The 13,974-nt window shown below is 44.0% G+C and overlaps 2 protein-coding genes across 2 annotated transcripts in view; one reads left to right on the forward strand and one right to left on the reverse strand.

Moving 5' to 3' along the window:
* syn2b (synapsin IIb) overlaps positions 1 to 13,974 on the reverse strand; it is a 625,573-nt gene that overhangs the window by 170,425 nt on the left and 441,174 nt on the right. The gene's annotated exons all lie outside the window — the stretch shown is intronic.
* Positions 1 to 13,974, forward strand: part of timp4.3 (TIMP metallopeptidase inhibitor 4, tandem duplicate 3) — a 62,019-nt gene that overhangs the window by 28,636 nt on the left and 19,409 nt on the right. The window contains exons 2-3 of the mRNA XM_070894717.1: positions 12,470 to 12,558; positions 13,452 to 13,560. Of these exons, the coding sequence (XP_070750818.1) occupies positions 12,470 to 12,558; positions 13,452 to 13,560 (198 nt within the window). The remainder of the gene's footprint in view (positions 1 to 12,469; positions 12,559 to 13,451; positions 13,561 to 13,974) is intronic.

Here is a 13,974-nt window from a genome sequence, read left to right on the forward strand (position 1 = left end):
CTTTTGTGTTTCATGCACAAGTACCCCCACGTCCCGCTGTACTGCAGCACTTTGCAATCTTTCTCTATTTAAATAATAACTTGCTCTTTGATTTTTTTTCTGCCATAGTGCATGACCTCACACTTTCCGACATTATACTCCATCTGGCAAATTTTTGCCCACTCGCTTAGCCTGTCTATGTCTTTTTGCAGATTTTTTGTGTCCTCCTCACACATTACTTTTCCTCCCATCTTTGTATCGTCAGCAAACTTGGCTACATTACACTCAGTCCCTTCTTCCAAGTCGTTAATATAGATTGTAAATAGTTGGGGTCCCAGCACTGATCCCTGCAGCACCCCACTAGTTACTGGTTGCCAACCAGAGAATGAACCATTTATCCTGACTCTCTGTTCTCTGTTAGTTAGCCAATCCTCTATCCATGCTAATATATATTACCCCCAACTTTTATCTTGTGCAGTAACCTTTTATGTGGCACCTTGTCAAATGCCTTCTGGAAGTCCAAATACACCACATCCACTGGTTCCCCTTTATCCACCTTGTGTGTTACAACATCAAAGAACTCCAGCTAATTTGTCAAACATGACTTCTCCTTCATAAACCCATGCTGACTCTGCCTGACCGAATTTTGCTTTTCCAAATGTCCTGCTACTGCTTCTTTAATAATGAATTCCAACATTATTATCTAGCAATCATTTTTAAAAATGCAGATTTGCAAAACACCAGTCAGATTTCCGTAGTTAACGATATCCACAACCGTTGAGCACTGCAGGACAGCCTTCAGTTGCAAAAGAAAGGAGTTTACAATGACATCTAGTATTCAAACTTACATTGACAATATAAAAGTGGAATTCAGCAAACTTACAGGATTCAGAGAATTAAAATTTCACACAGAAATCCTTTCCACAATTTGAACTTAAAAAAATACTCTTCAATAATTTAATTAATTTCTGTTAGCTTTTATGCTATTTAGCACTGTGCAAGTTACTGCTACTATATTAGCTACCTTTAGTTCCATGAGCAATGGATATAAGGAGAAAGTATCTACTGATAAGCAGGAGAAGGCCTCAGATTGGACCTGTTTATCATTTCAAGTCTGCTGGAAGCTGATATTTTATTGGATGACATTCAGTTCTGCTGTCAATTTAGAATTTAATATTTATGTTATAAGAATTTACAATGATTTGAAAGTTGTAACAATCTTCTGTGCTGTCACAGTGTGAGTCCTTCAGGACCTATCAAATATATCAATTCACTTTTTTGAACAGCAGCTGATAAGGGTAGTGAACCCAAATATAATTTAATCAGTGACCTTATAGAGGAAGGAAAAGTATTTTCCAGTTGTTACCAGTTGTCATCTTGTACCTCCATGAGATCTGAACCTATATCAGTGTTCCATCTGTCTGTATATTAAAAGTGAGGCTAACAACAGTTGTATTACCTCTCCCATGGATTATCATTTTGTGGAGTGCTAGCCTGTCACAATCAATAATATATTCATTTCAACATTATCTGCAAAAAAGAGCTTCAGCTACTCAGGCAATGCATGTGGACAATGCGAACCCGAGATGTACAAAGCAGAAGACCATCACTATGTAGAGCTTCTCTATGGTCTACTACATGCTCATTTTGTCATGCTCCTTCCTGCATTCCTTGTTTGCAGGGTAGGACAGGCAAAATCTTCAATTCATCCAAGATTAAGTGGGATGATTTGGGGGAGGGTGGTATTTTTAAAAAGATTTCCTGGATGGACTGAGTAGGCTCAGTCATTTGGAGTTATTTTGTGATTCATGGCTTCTCCACTCCATAGTTTTTTTTTGGGCACTAAAATCATATTTTTTTTCTCCAAGTGCCCCCTATAAAAGGGGAGGGGGACACTAAAAACACCGGCAATTAAAACAAATTAAACTTTAAAACATAAAATCAAATTAAAATTTGGTTGCCGGGCGTGATGATGCACTCCAGTCCCTCCGGTGCCCACCTCTCGCGGAAGGACACCCTGGCGTGGATGTACGTGCGGAAGAGAGGCAGGCAGTCAGGCTGAACGACCCCCTCGACCGCCCGCTGCCTGGACCGGCTGATGGCACCCTTGGCCGTGCCCAGGAGCAGTCCTACGAGGAGGCCCTCGGACCTACCCGCTCCCCTCCGCACAGGGTGCTCAAAGATCAGGAGTGTGGGACTGAAGTGCAGCCAGAATTTCAGGAGCAGCCCCTTTAAGTAATAAAATGGGGGCTGCAACCTCGTGCATTCGATAAAAACATGGAACACGGACTCTTCCAGACCGCAGAAATTGCAGGCGGCCTGGGAGCCCGTGAACCGGCTTAAAAATTTATTGCACGGCACTGCTCCGTGCACCACCCTCCAGGCCAAGTCCCCGATAAATAGTGGGAGGACTCCCGCGTAGAGTGCCCTCCATCGGGGACCCCCACCTCCTCCGGACGGCAAGATGGTACGCCTATCCGGACGGCAGGCGAGGATGGCAAAGTTGAGAGTGTGCAGGAGCAGCCCGTACAGGAAACCCCTCCGCGCGGAACTGAAAGGCACGGAGGGGATTTCCCCGAGGCGGCTCAAGTTGTGAGGCGCCGGCTCCTGAGGGAGGTTCCGGGGTTTGGCGCCAATGAGGAATTCCGTCCGGACGGGGGTCAGTTCAGATGGGATCTCCCCACGTGCTTGAGCCTCCTCGATGCACCTAACGGAGTCAGGGCCCAGAGCTGTTTTTAGCGACTCGATGGCATCGGCCGCGTGGCGGACGTCGGCCGAATTTAGGCGCCGCGCCAGCGTGTCTGGCGCCATCCAGCCCGCTCCTCCGCCATCGAGCAGGTCCCTGACCCTGGTCACCTCACCAGCCACAGCCCTCTCGTCCGACTGCCACCTAATCTCCACTCCATAGTTCCAGGCTAGGTTTCCGCAGCTGAGAGCACAGATTAAGCCACAGATTGTTCTGTCACTTCAGTCATTAATACTTTTTGATTAGTCTAAATAAGGTGTACTTAGTATTGATTGAAATGCTTTACATCTGTAAACAGCTCACTTAGCACCTCAGCTGGAAGCCAGGGTGCACTTGTATAATTTCTGTTTTTAGTGCCCTAAACTTCCCCCCCCCCCACCCCTCTCAGCTGCAGCTGCTGACGCTCAGTCATCATCATAGGCAATCCCTCGAAATCGAGGAAGACTTGCTTCCACTCTAAAAGTGAGTTCTTTATGTGACTGAACAGTCCAATATGGGAATTACAGTCTCTGTCACAGGTGGGACAGACAATCGTTGGAGGAAAGGGTGGGTGGGGAGTCTGGTTTGCCGCACACTCCTTCCGCTGCCTGCGCTTGATTTCTGCATGCTCTTGGCGACGAGACTCGAGGTGCTCAGCGCCCTCCCGGATGCACTTCCTCCACTTAGAGCGGTCTTGGGCCAGAGACTCCCAGGTATCGGTGGGGATGTTGCATTTTATCAAGGAGGCTTTGAGGGTGTCTCTGAAACGTTTCCGCTGTCCACCTTGGGCTCGCTTGCTGCATAGGAGGTCCGAGTAGAGCGCTTGCTTTGGGAGTCTTCACGCTCAGTAGCAATCGATGCACAAATGAGTGTATATTTTTTTTTAATTCTTAGATGCTACTGTAAAATGGTATGATCCCCCTTTTTTAATCTACAGCTATTCAAGGCCAATAAAAATTATTTCCACATACATGCCAGCCTTTTAAATTGCACAATTAAATTAATCACTGGAGAAAATGGGGCAAAGGTGAGCGGTTGAGACTATCTGAGACACCAGGCACAGTACTCAATAGTATGGAAACCAACCAGATTTCAATGACACATTCAGGCAAATGAAAAAAGCTTATTCTATTAGTTCACAATGTTTAAACAAATGTACAGACATTACATTTGAGAACTTTCAAAGTACTTAACCATAAAGTTGATACTAATCTCAACAGATCAAACATACAGTAGGCTTGCAATAATTTTGAGTCTACTTCCCAGCTACAAACACAATTTCATTATTATAACATAGAAACATAGAAAATAGGTGCAGGAGTAGGCCATTCAGCCCTTCGAGCCTGCACCGCCATTCAGTTAGTACACCTTCAGCACATCATTGGAAAAATCACTCTTGATGGCATTTCAAGAGATTCTTTCAGTTTTTTTATAAATGTCATTGAACCACTATCTGTAACTGTCATTAGCATGCTTTTCATTTGCTGAAACTATAATACTGCACATAATAGAACCAAAGTGATGGTGTAGAATAACAACATGCATTCATATAGCATCTTTAATGTAGGAAAACATCTTAAGGTGCTGCACGGAGGTGTAAAGAAAATGGATACCATGTGAAATAAGATATTAGGAGAAGTGACCAAAAGGTTGGTCAAAGAGGTGGGTTTTAAGAAGGCTCTAAAAGAAGGAGAAAGAGGTGGAAAGGTTTATGGAGGGAATTCCAGAGAGTGGGACCTATGCGGCTGAAGACAAAGTTGCCACTGGTTGGACGAAGGGAGATGGGGTGACAAGAGATCGTAGTCAGAGGAATGTAAATTTGGGGCGGGGAGGATGTTACAGAACTAAGAAACAGTGAGGCTATGAAGTGATTCAAACATAACAATTATCATTTTAAATTTGAGGCATTGGTGGATTGGAAGTCATGTATGTCAGCAACGGTGAAGAGTAAGCATGACTTGGTGTGGGATAGGATTCAGACTGCAGAGCTTTGGAGGTTGAAGAACATAAGAAATAGGAGCCTGCTCCGCCATTAATAAGATCATGGCTGATCTGATCATGGACTCAGCTCCACTTTCCCTGCCCGCTCCCCATAACCCTTTATTCCCTTATCGCTCAAAAATCTGTCTATCTCCACCTTAAGTATGTTCAATGAGCCAGACTCCACAGCTCTCTGAGGCAGAGAATTCAATAGATTTACAACACTGAGAGAAGGATGGGAGACTAGCCAGAAGCATTGGAATAATTGAGTCTGGAGGTAATAAAGGCACGAATAAGAGAGTCAGCAGCAGATGGGCTGAGGTAATGACAGAGACAGGCGATGTTATGTCTTTGTGGTGGAGAAGATATAAGGTCGGAAGCTCATCTCGGTAGAAGAGGATGCCAAGATTGCAAACAGTCTGGTTCAGCCTGACACATGGAGGGGATGGCCTTAGTGATGAGGGTACAGAGTTTGTGGTGGGGGCTGAAGAGGATGGATAAGGTCTCCCCAAGTTTAACTAGAGGAAGTTATGGCTCATCCAAAACTGGATGTCGGACAAGTAGCCTTACAGCACAGCGGCAATAGACGGATTGAGAAAGGCGGTGAGAGACAGAGCTGGTGTTATCAGACTCTAAGTGGAATCTGATCCCATTGCTTCAGATAATGTCACCAAGGGACAGCGTGTAACTGAGGATGAGGACAGAGCCATGTGGGACGCTGGAAATGAAGAAATGGGGTCGGGGGAGGGGGAGGGGGAAGACAAGCAATTTATGGTGATTCATAAGAACATAAGAATTAGGAACAGGAGTTGGCCATCTAACCCCTCGAGCCTGCTCCGCCATTCAATAAGATCATGGCTGATCTGGCCGTGGACTCAGCTGCACTTACCCGCCCGCTCCCCATAACCCTTAATTACCTTATTGGTTAAAAATCTATCTATCTGTGATTTGAATACATTCAATGAGCTAGCCTCAACTGCTTCCTTGGGCAGAGAATTCCACAGATTCACAACCCTCTGGGAGAAGAAATTCCTTCTCAACTCGGTTTTAAATTGGCTCTCCCGTATTTTGAGGCTGTGCACCCTGGTTCTAGTCTCCCCGACCAATGGAAACAACCTCTCTGCCTCTATCTTGTCTGTCCCTTTCATTATTTTAAATGTTTCTATAAGATCACCCCTCATCCTTCTGAACTCCAACGAGTAAAGACCCAGTCTACTCAATCTATCATCATAAGGTAACCCCCCTCATCTCCGGAATCAGCCGAGTGAATCGTCTATGTAACCCCTCCAAAGCTAGTATATCCTTGCTTAAGTAAGGTGACCAAAACTGCACGCAGTACTCAAGGTGCAGCCTCACCAATACCCTGTACAGTTGCAGCAGGACCTCCCTGCTTTTGTACTCCATCCCTCTTGCAATGAAGGCCAACATTCCATTCGCCTTCCTGATTATCTGCTGCACCTGCAAACTAATTTTTTGGGATTCATGCACAAGGACCCCAGGTCCCTCTGCACTGCAGCATGTTGTAATTTCTCCCCATTCAAATAATATTCCCTTTAACTGTTTTTTTTCCCCAAGGTGGATGACCTCACATTTTCCGACATTGTATTCCATCTGCCAAACCTTAGCCCATTCGCTTAACCTATCTAAATCTCTTTGCAGCCTCTCTGTGTCTTCTACACAACCCGCATTCCCACTAATTTTTGTGTCATCTGCAAATTTTGTTACACTACACTCTGTCCCCTCTTCCAGGTCATCTATGTATATTGTAAACAGTTGTGGTCCCAGCACCGATCCCTGTGGCACACCACTGACCACTGATTTCCAACCTGAAAAGGACCCATTTATCCCGACTCTCTGCTTTCTATTAGTTAGCCAATTCTCTATCCATGCTAATACATTTCCTCTGACTCCACGTACCTTTATCTTCTGCAGTAACCTTTTGTGTGGCACCTTATCGAATGCCTTTTGGAAATCTAAATACACCACATCCATCGGTACACCACTATCCACCATGCTTGTTATATCCTCAAAGAATTCCAGTAAATTAGTTAAACATGATTTCCCCTTCATGAATCCATGTTGCGTCTGCTTGTTTGCACTATTCTTATCTAGATGTCCCGCTATTTTTTCCTTAATGATAGTTTCAAGCATTTTCCCCACTACAGATGTTAAACTAACCTGCCTATAGTTACCTGCCTTTTGTCTGCCTCCTTTTTTAAACAAGGGGTTACATTAGCTGCTTTCCAATCCGCTGGCACGTTCCATAGTTTTGAGAATTTTGGTAGATTATAACCAATGCATCTGCTATAACTTCCGCCATCTCTTTTAATACCCTGGGATGCATTTCATCAGGACCAGGGGATTTGTCTACCTTGTGTCCCATTAGCCTGTCTAGCACTACCTCCCTAGTGATAGTGATTGTCTCAAGGTGTTCCCTTCCCACATTCCCGTGACCAGCAATTTTTGGCATGGTTTTTGTGTCTTCCACTGAAAGACTGAAGCAAAATAATTGTTTAAGGTCTCAGCCATTTCCACATTTCCCATTATTAAATCCCCCTTCCCATCTTCTAAGGGACCAACATTTACTTTAGTCACTCTTTTCCGTTTTATATATCGGTAAAAGCTTTTACTATCTGTTTTTATATTTTGCGCAAGTTTACTTTCGTAATCTATCTTTCCTTTCTTTATTGCTTTTTTAGTCATTCTTTGCTGTTGTTTAAAATTTTCCCAATCTTCTTGTTTCCCACTAACCTTGGCCACCTTATACGCATAGCTTTTTAATTTGATACTCTCCTTTATTTCCTTGGTTATCCACGGCTGGTTATCCCTTCTCTTACCGCCCTTCTTTTTCACTGGAATATATTTTTGTTGAGCACTATGAAAGAGCTCCTTAAAAGTCTTCAATTGTGCCACCGTTTAGTCTGTGTTTCCAGTCTACTTTAGCCAACTTTGCCCTCATCCCACTGTAGTCCCCTTTGTTTAAGCATAGTACGCTCGTTTGAGACACTACTTCCTCACCCTCAATCTGTATTACAAATTCAACCATATTGTGATCACTCATTCCGAGAGGATCTTTTACTAGGAGATTGTTTATTATTCCTGTCTCATTACACAGGACCAGATATAAGATAGCTTGCTCCCTTGTAGGTTCTGTAACATACTGTTCTAAGAAACAATCCCGTATGCATTCTTTGAATTCCTCCTCTTTGGTTATGATTGGATAGGTAAGAGTAGGACCAAGCAAGGCTAATCTCAAGGAGTTGAACTATGAAGGACAGGTATTGGAGGCGGGTTAGCAATTTAAATATTATAATGAGGATTATGTAATCTATTGGGGGCGAAATTGCCCTGTGCCCCAATTGGGGACGGTAACCTGCTGGGGCCGGGACATCCTGTGCCCGACGCAGAAGTCCTGCCCCAGCCGCTGAATTCTGCTTAGCGCCCCTCAAAGGAAGTGGAGCGCAATCTCTTGTGCCCCACTTCCTTTAGGGGCAGGACCAGCGGCTTTAACGGGTTGAGTAGTGCATGCGCTTCAATGCCCCTTCCCTTTGCTTAAAGTGGAGGGCCGCTGTGCACTCTGCAAGGCCTCTGGTGGCCTCCAATTACCAACCAGGGCATCGTGGTACTGGGCCTGCAGCCTGACACCCAAAACAGAGTGCCGATCTGCACAGTGGCAGCCCGGACCACACATAAATACAGATAGGGAAGCCAACAAAAGAGTCAGCAAAAAAACTAAGCTTGCGGCACAGGGGTGTTGGCGACCTCCTCTTTAACTTCTGCCCGTGAGCGGACGTCGGCCAACTTCGCGACCTGTGAAGTTGGCGTTGAGACCTGCTCGCGCCAGACTTGCGGGCAACAGGGAAATTTCCCCCATGGGGTGGTAAGGGTTCAGCACGCGGTGTTATGGGGTCGCCGCGCATAGTGATGACATCATCGCCGGTTGCGTGGCTGCCCGGGGCAAACTCCTGGGCAATTTCCTGGGAGCCGGTAATAGCAACCCCCCCCTACCGCCAGGTGGAAGGTGTCCCGGGCACCCCCAGTCCCCCCTGCTCCCCCCGACGTGCTAACGATAAAGGGGCAATTTCGCCCCCACTGTGTTAAAGGATACAGAGAAGTCAAGGAGAATAAGGAGTGATAATGCACCTTGATCACAATCACAGGGGATATTGTTTGTTTGTGACTTCGCTTAGGGCTACTTCGTTACTGTTGAAAAGGTGAAAACCTGATTGATGGGATTCAAATAGGATTATAGATTCATAGAGATTTACAACACAGAGTGATGCCATTCAACCCATCATGTCTGTGCCTGATTATAGGAGAAATGGACACAGAGCTGGGAGGAAACAAAATGTTCAAGGATCTTGGAGCGATCATCATCATAGGCAGTCCCTCGAAACGAGGATGACTTGCTTCCACGCCAAAAAGGGATGAGTTTACAGGTGTTTCAATGAAGGATCTAATATTCCAGGTCCTGAACTACATCTTGAAGGGTGGAAGTTGCCTGTGCGTGGATTTTTTTAACGTGTGGTGGCCGTTGCACACCAGCCACCACACAGGTCCAGTGGCAAGGATTACCCAAGACGATTGGAGATTGGATGACAGTTCTCGAGGTTAGAGGGATGAAGGGTGGGTTTTTGAGAAGGGGATCATTTTGAAAGGTAGTGGCACAGTACTGTTATTAAATCTTGGGGGTTTTCAGATGGCATCCCAGAAAGGTATATACCAATTAGATCCTCATGGTTTGTGATATGATCTGGACTTCTTAATTAATTACAGTCTTTTCACTCTTTACAAACTACAGTGTTGTGTGTATGTGTTTGCATCAAGCCATCATTATCATCATCATAAGCAATCCCTCGAAATCGAGGAAGACTTGCTTCCACTCCAAAAATGAGTTCTCAAGTGACTGTACAGTCCAATATGGGAATTACAGTTTCTGTCACAGGTATCAACAGTCGTTGAAGAAAAGGATGGGTGGGGAGTCTGGTTTTCCACACGCTCCTTCCGTTGCCTGTGCTTGTATTCTGCATGCGCTTGGCGACGCGACTCGAGGTGCTCAGCGCCCTCCCGGATGCTCTTCCTCCACAGGACGGTCTTGGGCCAGCGATTCCTAGGTGCCAGTGGGGATGCTGCACTTTATCAGGGAGGTTTTGAGGAGGGATAGATGCACCAACATCACTGTTCTCGATCAGGCCAACATCCCCAGCATCGAAGCACTGACCACACTCGACCAGCTTCGTTGGGCAGGCCACATCGTCCGCATGCCCGACACGAGACTCCCAAAGCAAGCGCTCTATTCGGAACTCCTACATGGCAGGCGAGCCCCAGGTGGGCAGAGGAAACGTTTCAAGGACACCCTCAAAGCCTACTTGCATCAAGTATATAGTCTATGTTAGGACATTACCTTGTCCTGTTGTGGCTCAGTGGGATGTCCACTATTATTTCTGTCAGTCACTTCAAGATTTCTATTGCTAGGACTTTGCCATCATTGATCAAGCACAAGTAATTAAGGATTAGAATGTTTGCATCTGTGAGGTTACAGATATGTAAATTGAATCACTAACTTGAAAAAAAACTGGTTTAATTTAAATATTTTAGACCAATCACTGCCTCAATTTGTAATTGTATTTTCCTTTTTTAAACCAGTGGTCTGCACGTAGTACAACAGAAGGCTGTCAATATGCGACTGTACAGATTAAAAATGCTGAACGGGAGAGAGAAGCAAGGATTAAGTATGTAGCACTGAACTCCCCGTCTCCCCAAAACAGTCCCAACCTGTCGGCTGGCTCCATGCACTAACTGGACGATTTTTGGCTTCCAAAATCAGTGAGATGCAACGCGGTGCCTGTTGGGCACCTACAGCATGCTTGTTGAATTAAAATGAGGTCCAACCCTGAGAATGGTGTCAGAGCTCCAGAGCTTTGGTCAGGTGCTGATGACACACCACTGACCTCATGCCCATTTTGGGCTGAAGTAAAAATGACTGTCAGCATGTTAAAACAGGGGATTAAAATGCAGTCTTGTGTCTCATTACTTGTTTTTCCACTAAAACATTTGAATAATGCAATCATCTGAATTGAGCAATATAAATACAGGTACAATGTCTGAAATCCGGAATCCTCAGGACTGAGACCATGCCGGTTTTTAGGTTTTGCCAGATTTCAGACAAGAAAATCAAAAGTCTGAAATCCAGAATCCTTGGTACTGAATCCGTGCCGCATTTTGGGTTTTGTCGGATTTCGGACCTCTCTGCGGACCGAATCCGTGTCGGATTTTGGGTTTTGACGGATTTCGGACTTCGTCGCCCGCCGATCCTCCGCTCCTCGCTGCTCGCCGAAATGTCCAGTTTTCGGACAATTCCGGTTTTCGGAATTCCGATTCTGGACGTTGGACCTGTTTGGTAATATGGAGATTGCACTTAAAGGAATACGAATTATCAGATAGTTTGAATTAAGCAACTTTGCATTAAGAGGAGCGGACAGTGGATCTATTCTAGATGACAAGATATTGCATTTCCACTTGTGGTGCATTAGCTACATTTTGAAATTCAATGAGGGGGATTTGCAACTGCTGCCTGCCCATTCCTCGCCTGAAAAACGGCCGATTGGCAGAGTAAATATCTGGTGGGCACCTTGGACATCCATTTGCCTGGTTGATTCAATTTTCAGCAGGCCTTTATATAGGTGCATAATACTCCTGCCCAAAACAGGCGGGAGGCTTTGAATACACAAATTAGGGTTCCACACTGGTTGTAGGTCCCCAATTGCAATTTTAATATACAAATGGATGGAGCATGTGCCATGCTTCTAGTCCTATATCTGCTGGCCGTTAAGCAGCCTAATCAGCGGTCCTTAAAGGGACCGTTGAAGGCCCCTCAGGAAAAGGTAAGTTTTGACATTTTTAAAAGATTTTTGTGGGGCCAGAAGGCTTATTCATGTTCCTCCTGGCCCCACAAAAGTCTTACAGCCTGCTGCCAACCCGTTCTTGGCCCCCACAGAATCCATGCCCTCCCTCTAACAGGCACAACCTGCCAGCCAGCTGTGTCGCAGTGGAAGTCAATGGAGAAGAAAGTCAGGCGGGGTGTAAAATGGGCGGTTGGTTTGCTGTCACCCGTTTAACACAACTGCCAATTACCAAGTTCCGTCCCACCCCCTTTGTTTTAGCTCTAGCTAGAGAAGAGCGAACAGTGAGTGAGCGACATATAGGCTCTGATAAGACAGCAACATTCCCTTGTATGTGTATAACAGATAGTTTATTTGAATCCAAATAAACCCAAAACACATTAATCACTTTGGGTTTTTACACTGGTTTAGTGTGCAATCCAACAAAAATAAGTGCATACAAATAAGGCTTGTTATTTTTTTCTTTAACCAATGAGAGTTCATTCAGAACTGTCAATTGTAAGAGTTAATATTTAATTTTTGATGGGTTTGGCACACTAAATAAGATTTTGTGCTTGGAGGTAATTGTAGCTAGGTAACTAGGCTGAGTTAAAGGTGTAAAGTTATTTTCAAATGCAGCCAGATATACTAATTAATATGGCCATACTGCTTCTAATAAGGAAAGTCGTCACCATTAGCAGAGTCAGATCTTTGAATTATACCAGAATGAACTGATAACCTTCCTTCTGAATATGTATAAAACTAGTAACAAATACTTCTCCATAGAGACCTTTGCTGTTGCACAGGGGTATAGTTATGTTACAACACCTCCCCTTTTTCCATGCCTGTTTGTTAGTATATTTTTATTACCATGACATTTTCTCTCTTATTTTGTTTTTAATAGTGATACGAGCATTAGTCACTAGTAAAAAGTTGATTACTACCGGCTTCTTGCCAAATGACACGATGCGCTACGCAGTAGATCAAAAAAAGGTAAACAAAGGTTAAAGAGTTTAGCAAGCAGAATGGGCCTTTGGTATGAAATAAAATGCAGAAAACATTGGAAATGTACAGCATGATAGTCAACAACTTAAAGACAAGTTAATGTTCTGACAACAGTCTGATCCAAATCGTAACCCTGTGTTTCTCTATTAGATGCTGGCTAACCCGCTGTGAATTTCTAGCATTTTCTGTTTTTATTTGGATTTCCAGGTGTCATATTCTTCCTTTTTTATCTTGGGCCTTTAGTATTACTATGTGGTGAATAATACTGTATTATACTGTATTGTGATTGTTTAAAATATAATTTCAAATGATTAAAGAGGATTAATTGTAATTTCCTCCCTCTGTGCTGGTTGAGAGTGAATCACTTGTCAAAAATACCACAGATAGTTCTGAGCAGTCCTTTTGGTGTTTTCTAATCTTTATGATAATTCCATAATACATTTCCACTTTATCACTATGTAGAACAGTTTACTAAAGGTTTATTTTTCTTGAGTATACATTTGTTGTCAAGAGCTAACAGTAATATACTTAATTAATCAGCTAAGCCTTATTGGGAAAATATTGGTGTGGAATAAAGTTAAACATGTTTGAGTAATTTACTCCAAAGATCCTTCTATAAACCCATTATCCATAAACGCTCTTCACAGCCACCCTGACAGTGTAAGCAATTGTATAATGACCCTTTGACTTGCAAACCAAGTATTCATGTTTGTCAATGGATTCACCATTTGGGATAATACAGTTTTTCTAATCAAGAAAAAATTTAGGGCAGTTTAAATGTATGGTGTTCAGAGAAGAAAAACTAACTGTTTAAGTGAAGCTGTTGATCATAATGATGTAGCCTTTGTTTCTAAAAGCATTAATGTTCAAACCTTTACCAGATGTACAAAGGATCTGAAACGAACAACGAGATTACACATCTCCAAACATCTTCCAGCACTTCTACATGTGGTGTAGAGCTTGATGTCAATAAGAAATACATTTTAACAGGTAAGAGAACTTAATGAGAATAATTTTATTGTTGGAATGCCTTCATTTATATTCATTGAAAAAATGGTTAATCTCCTGTGGTGTTACTTGAGTGAGTAGTTCAGTTGGTGAGAGGAAGGGAGGCGGGAGGAGCGGGGAAGGGGGAGGGAGAGAGGGAGACAAGGTGAGAGGGGAGGAAAGGGGGGAGGGGAGAGACAGGGTGGGGAGAGGGGACAGAAGGACATAAGAATATAAGAAATAGGAGTCATACTGCTCCTCGAGCCTGCTCCGCCATTCAATAAGATCATGGCTGATCTGATCATGGACTCAGCTCCACTTCCCTGCCCGCTCCCCATTACCCTTCCCTTATCGCTCAAAAATCTGTCTGTCTCCGCCTTACATATATTCAATGACCCAGCCTCACAACTCTCTGGG

The sequence above is a fragment of the Pristiophorus japonicus genome, chromosome 12 (genome assembly GCF_044704955.1).
Source record: "Pristiophorus japonicus isolate sPriJap1 chromosome 12, sPriJap1.hap1, whole genome shotgun sequence".
NCBI lineage: Eukaryota > Metazoa > Chordata > Chondrichthyes > Pristiophoridae > Pristiophorus > Pristiophorus japonicus.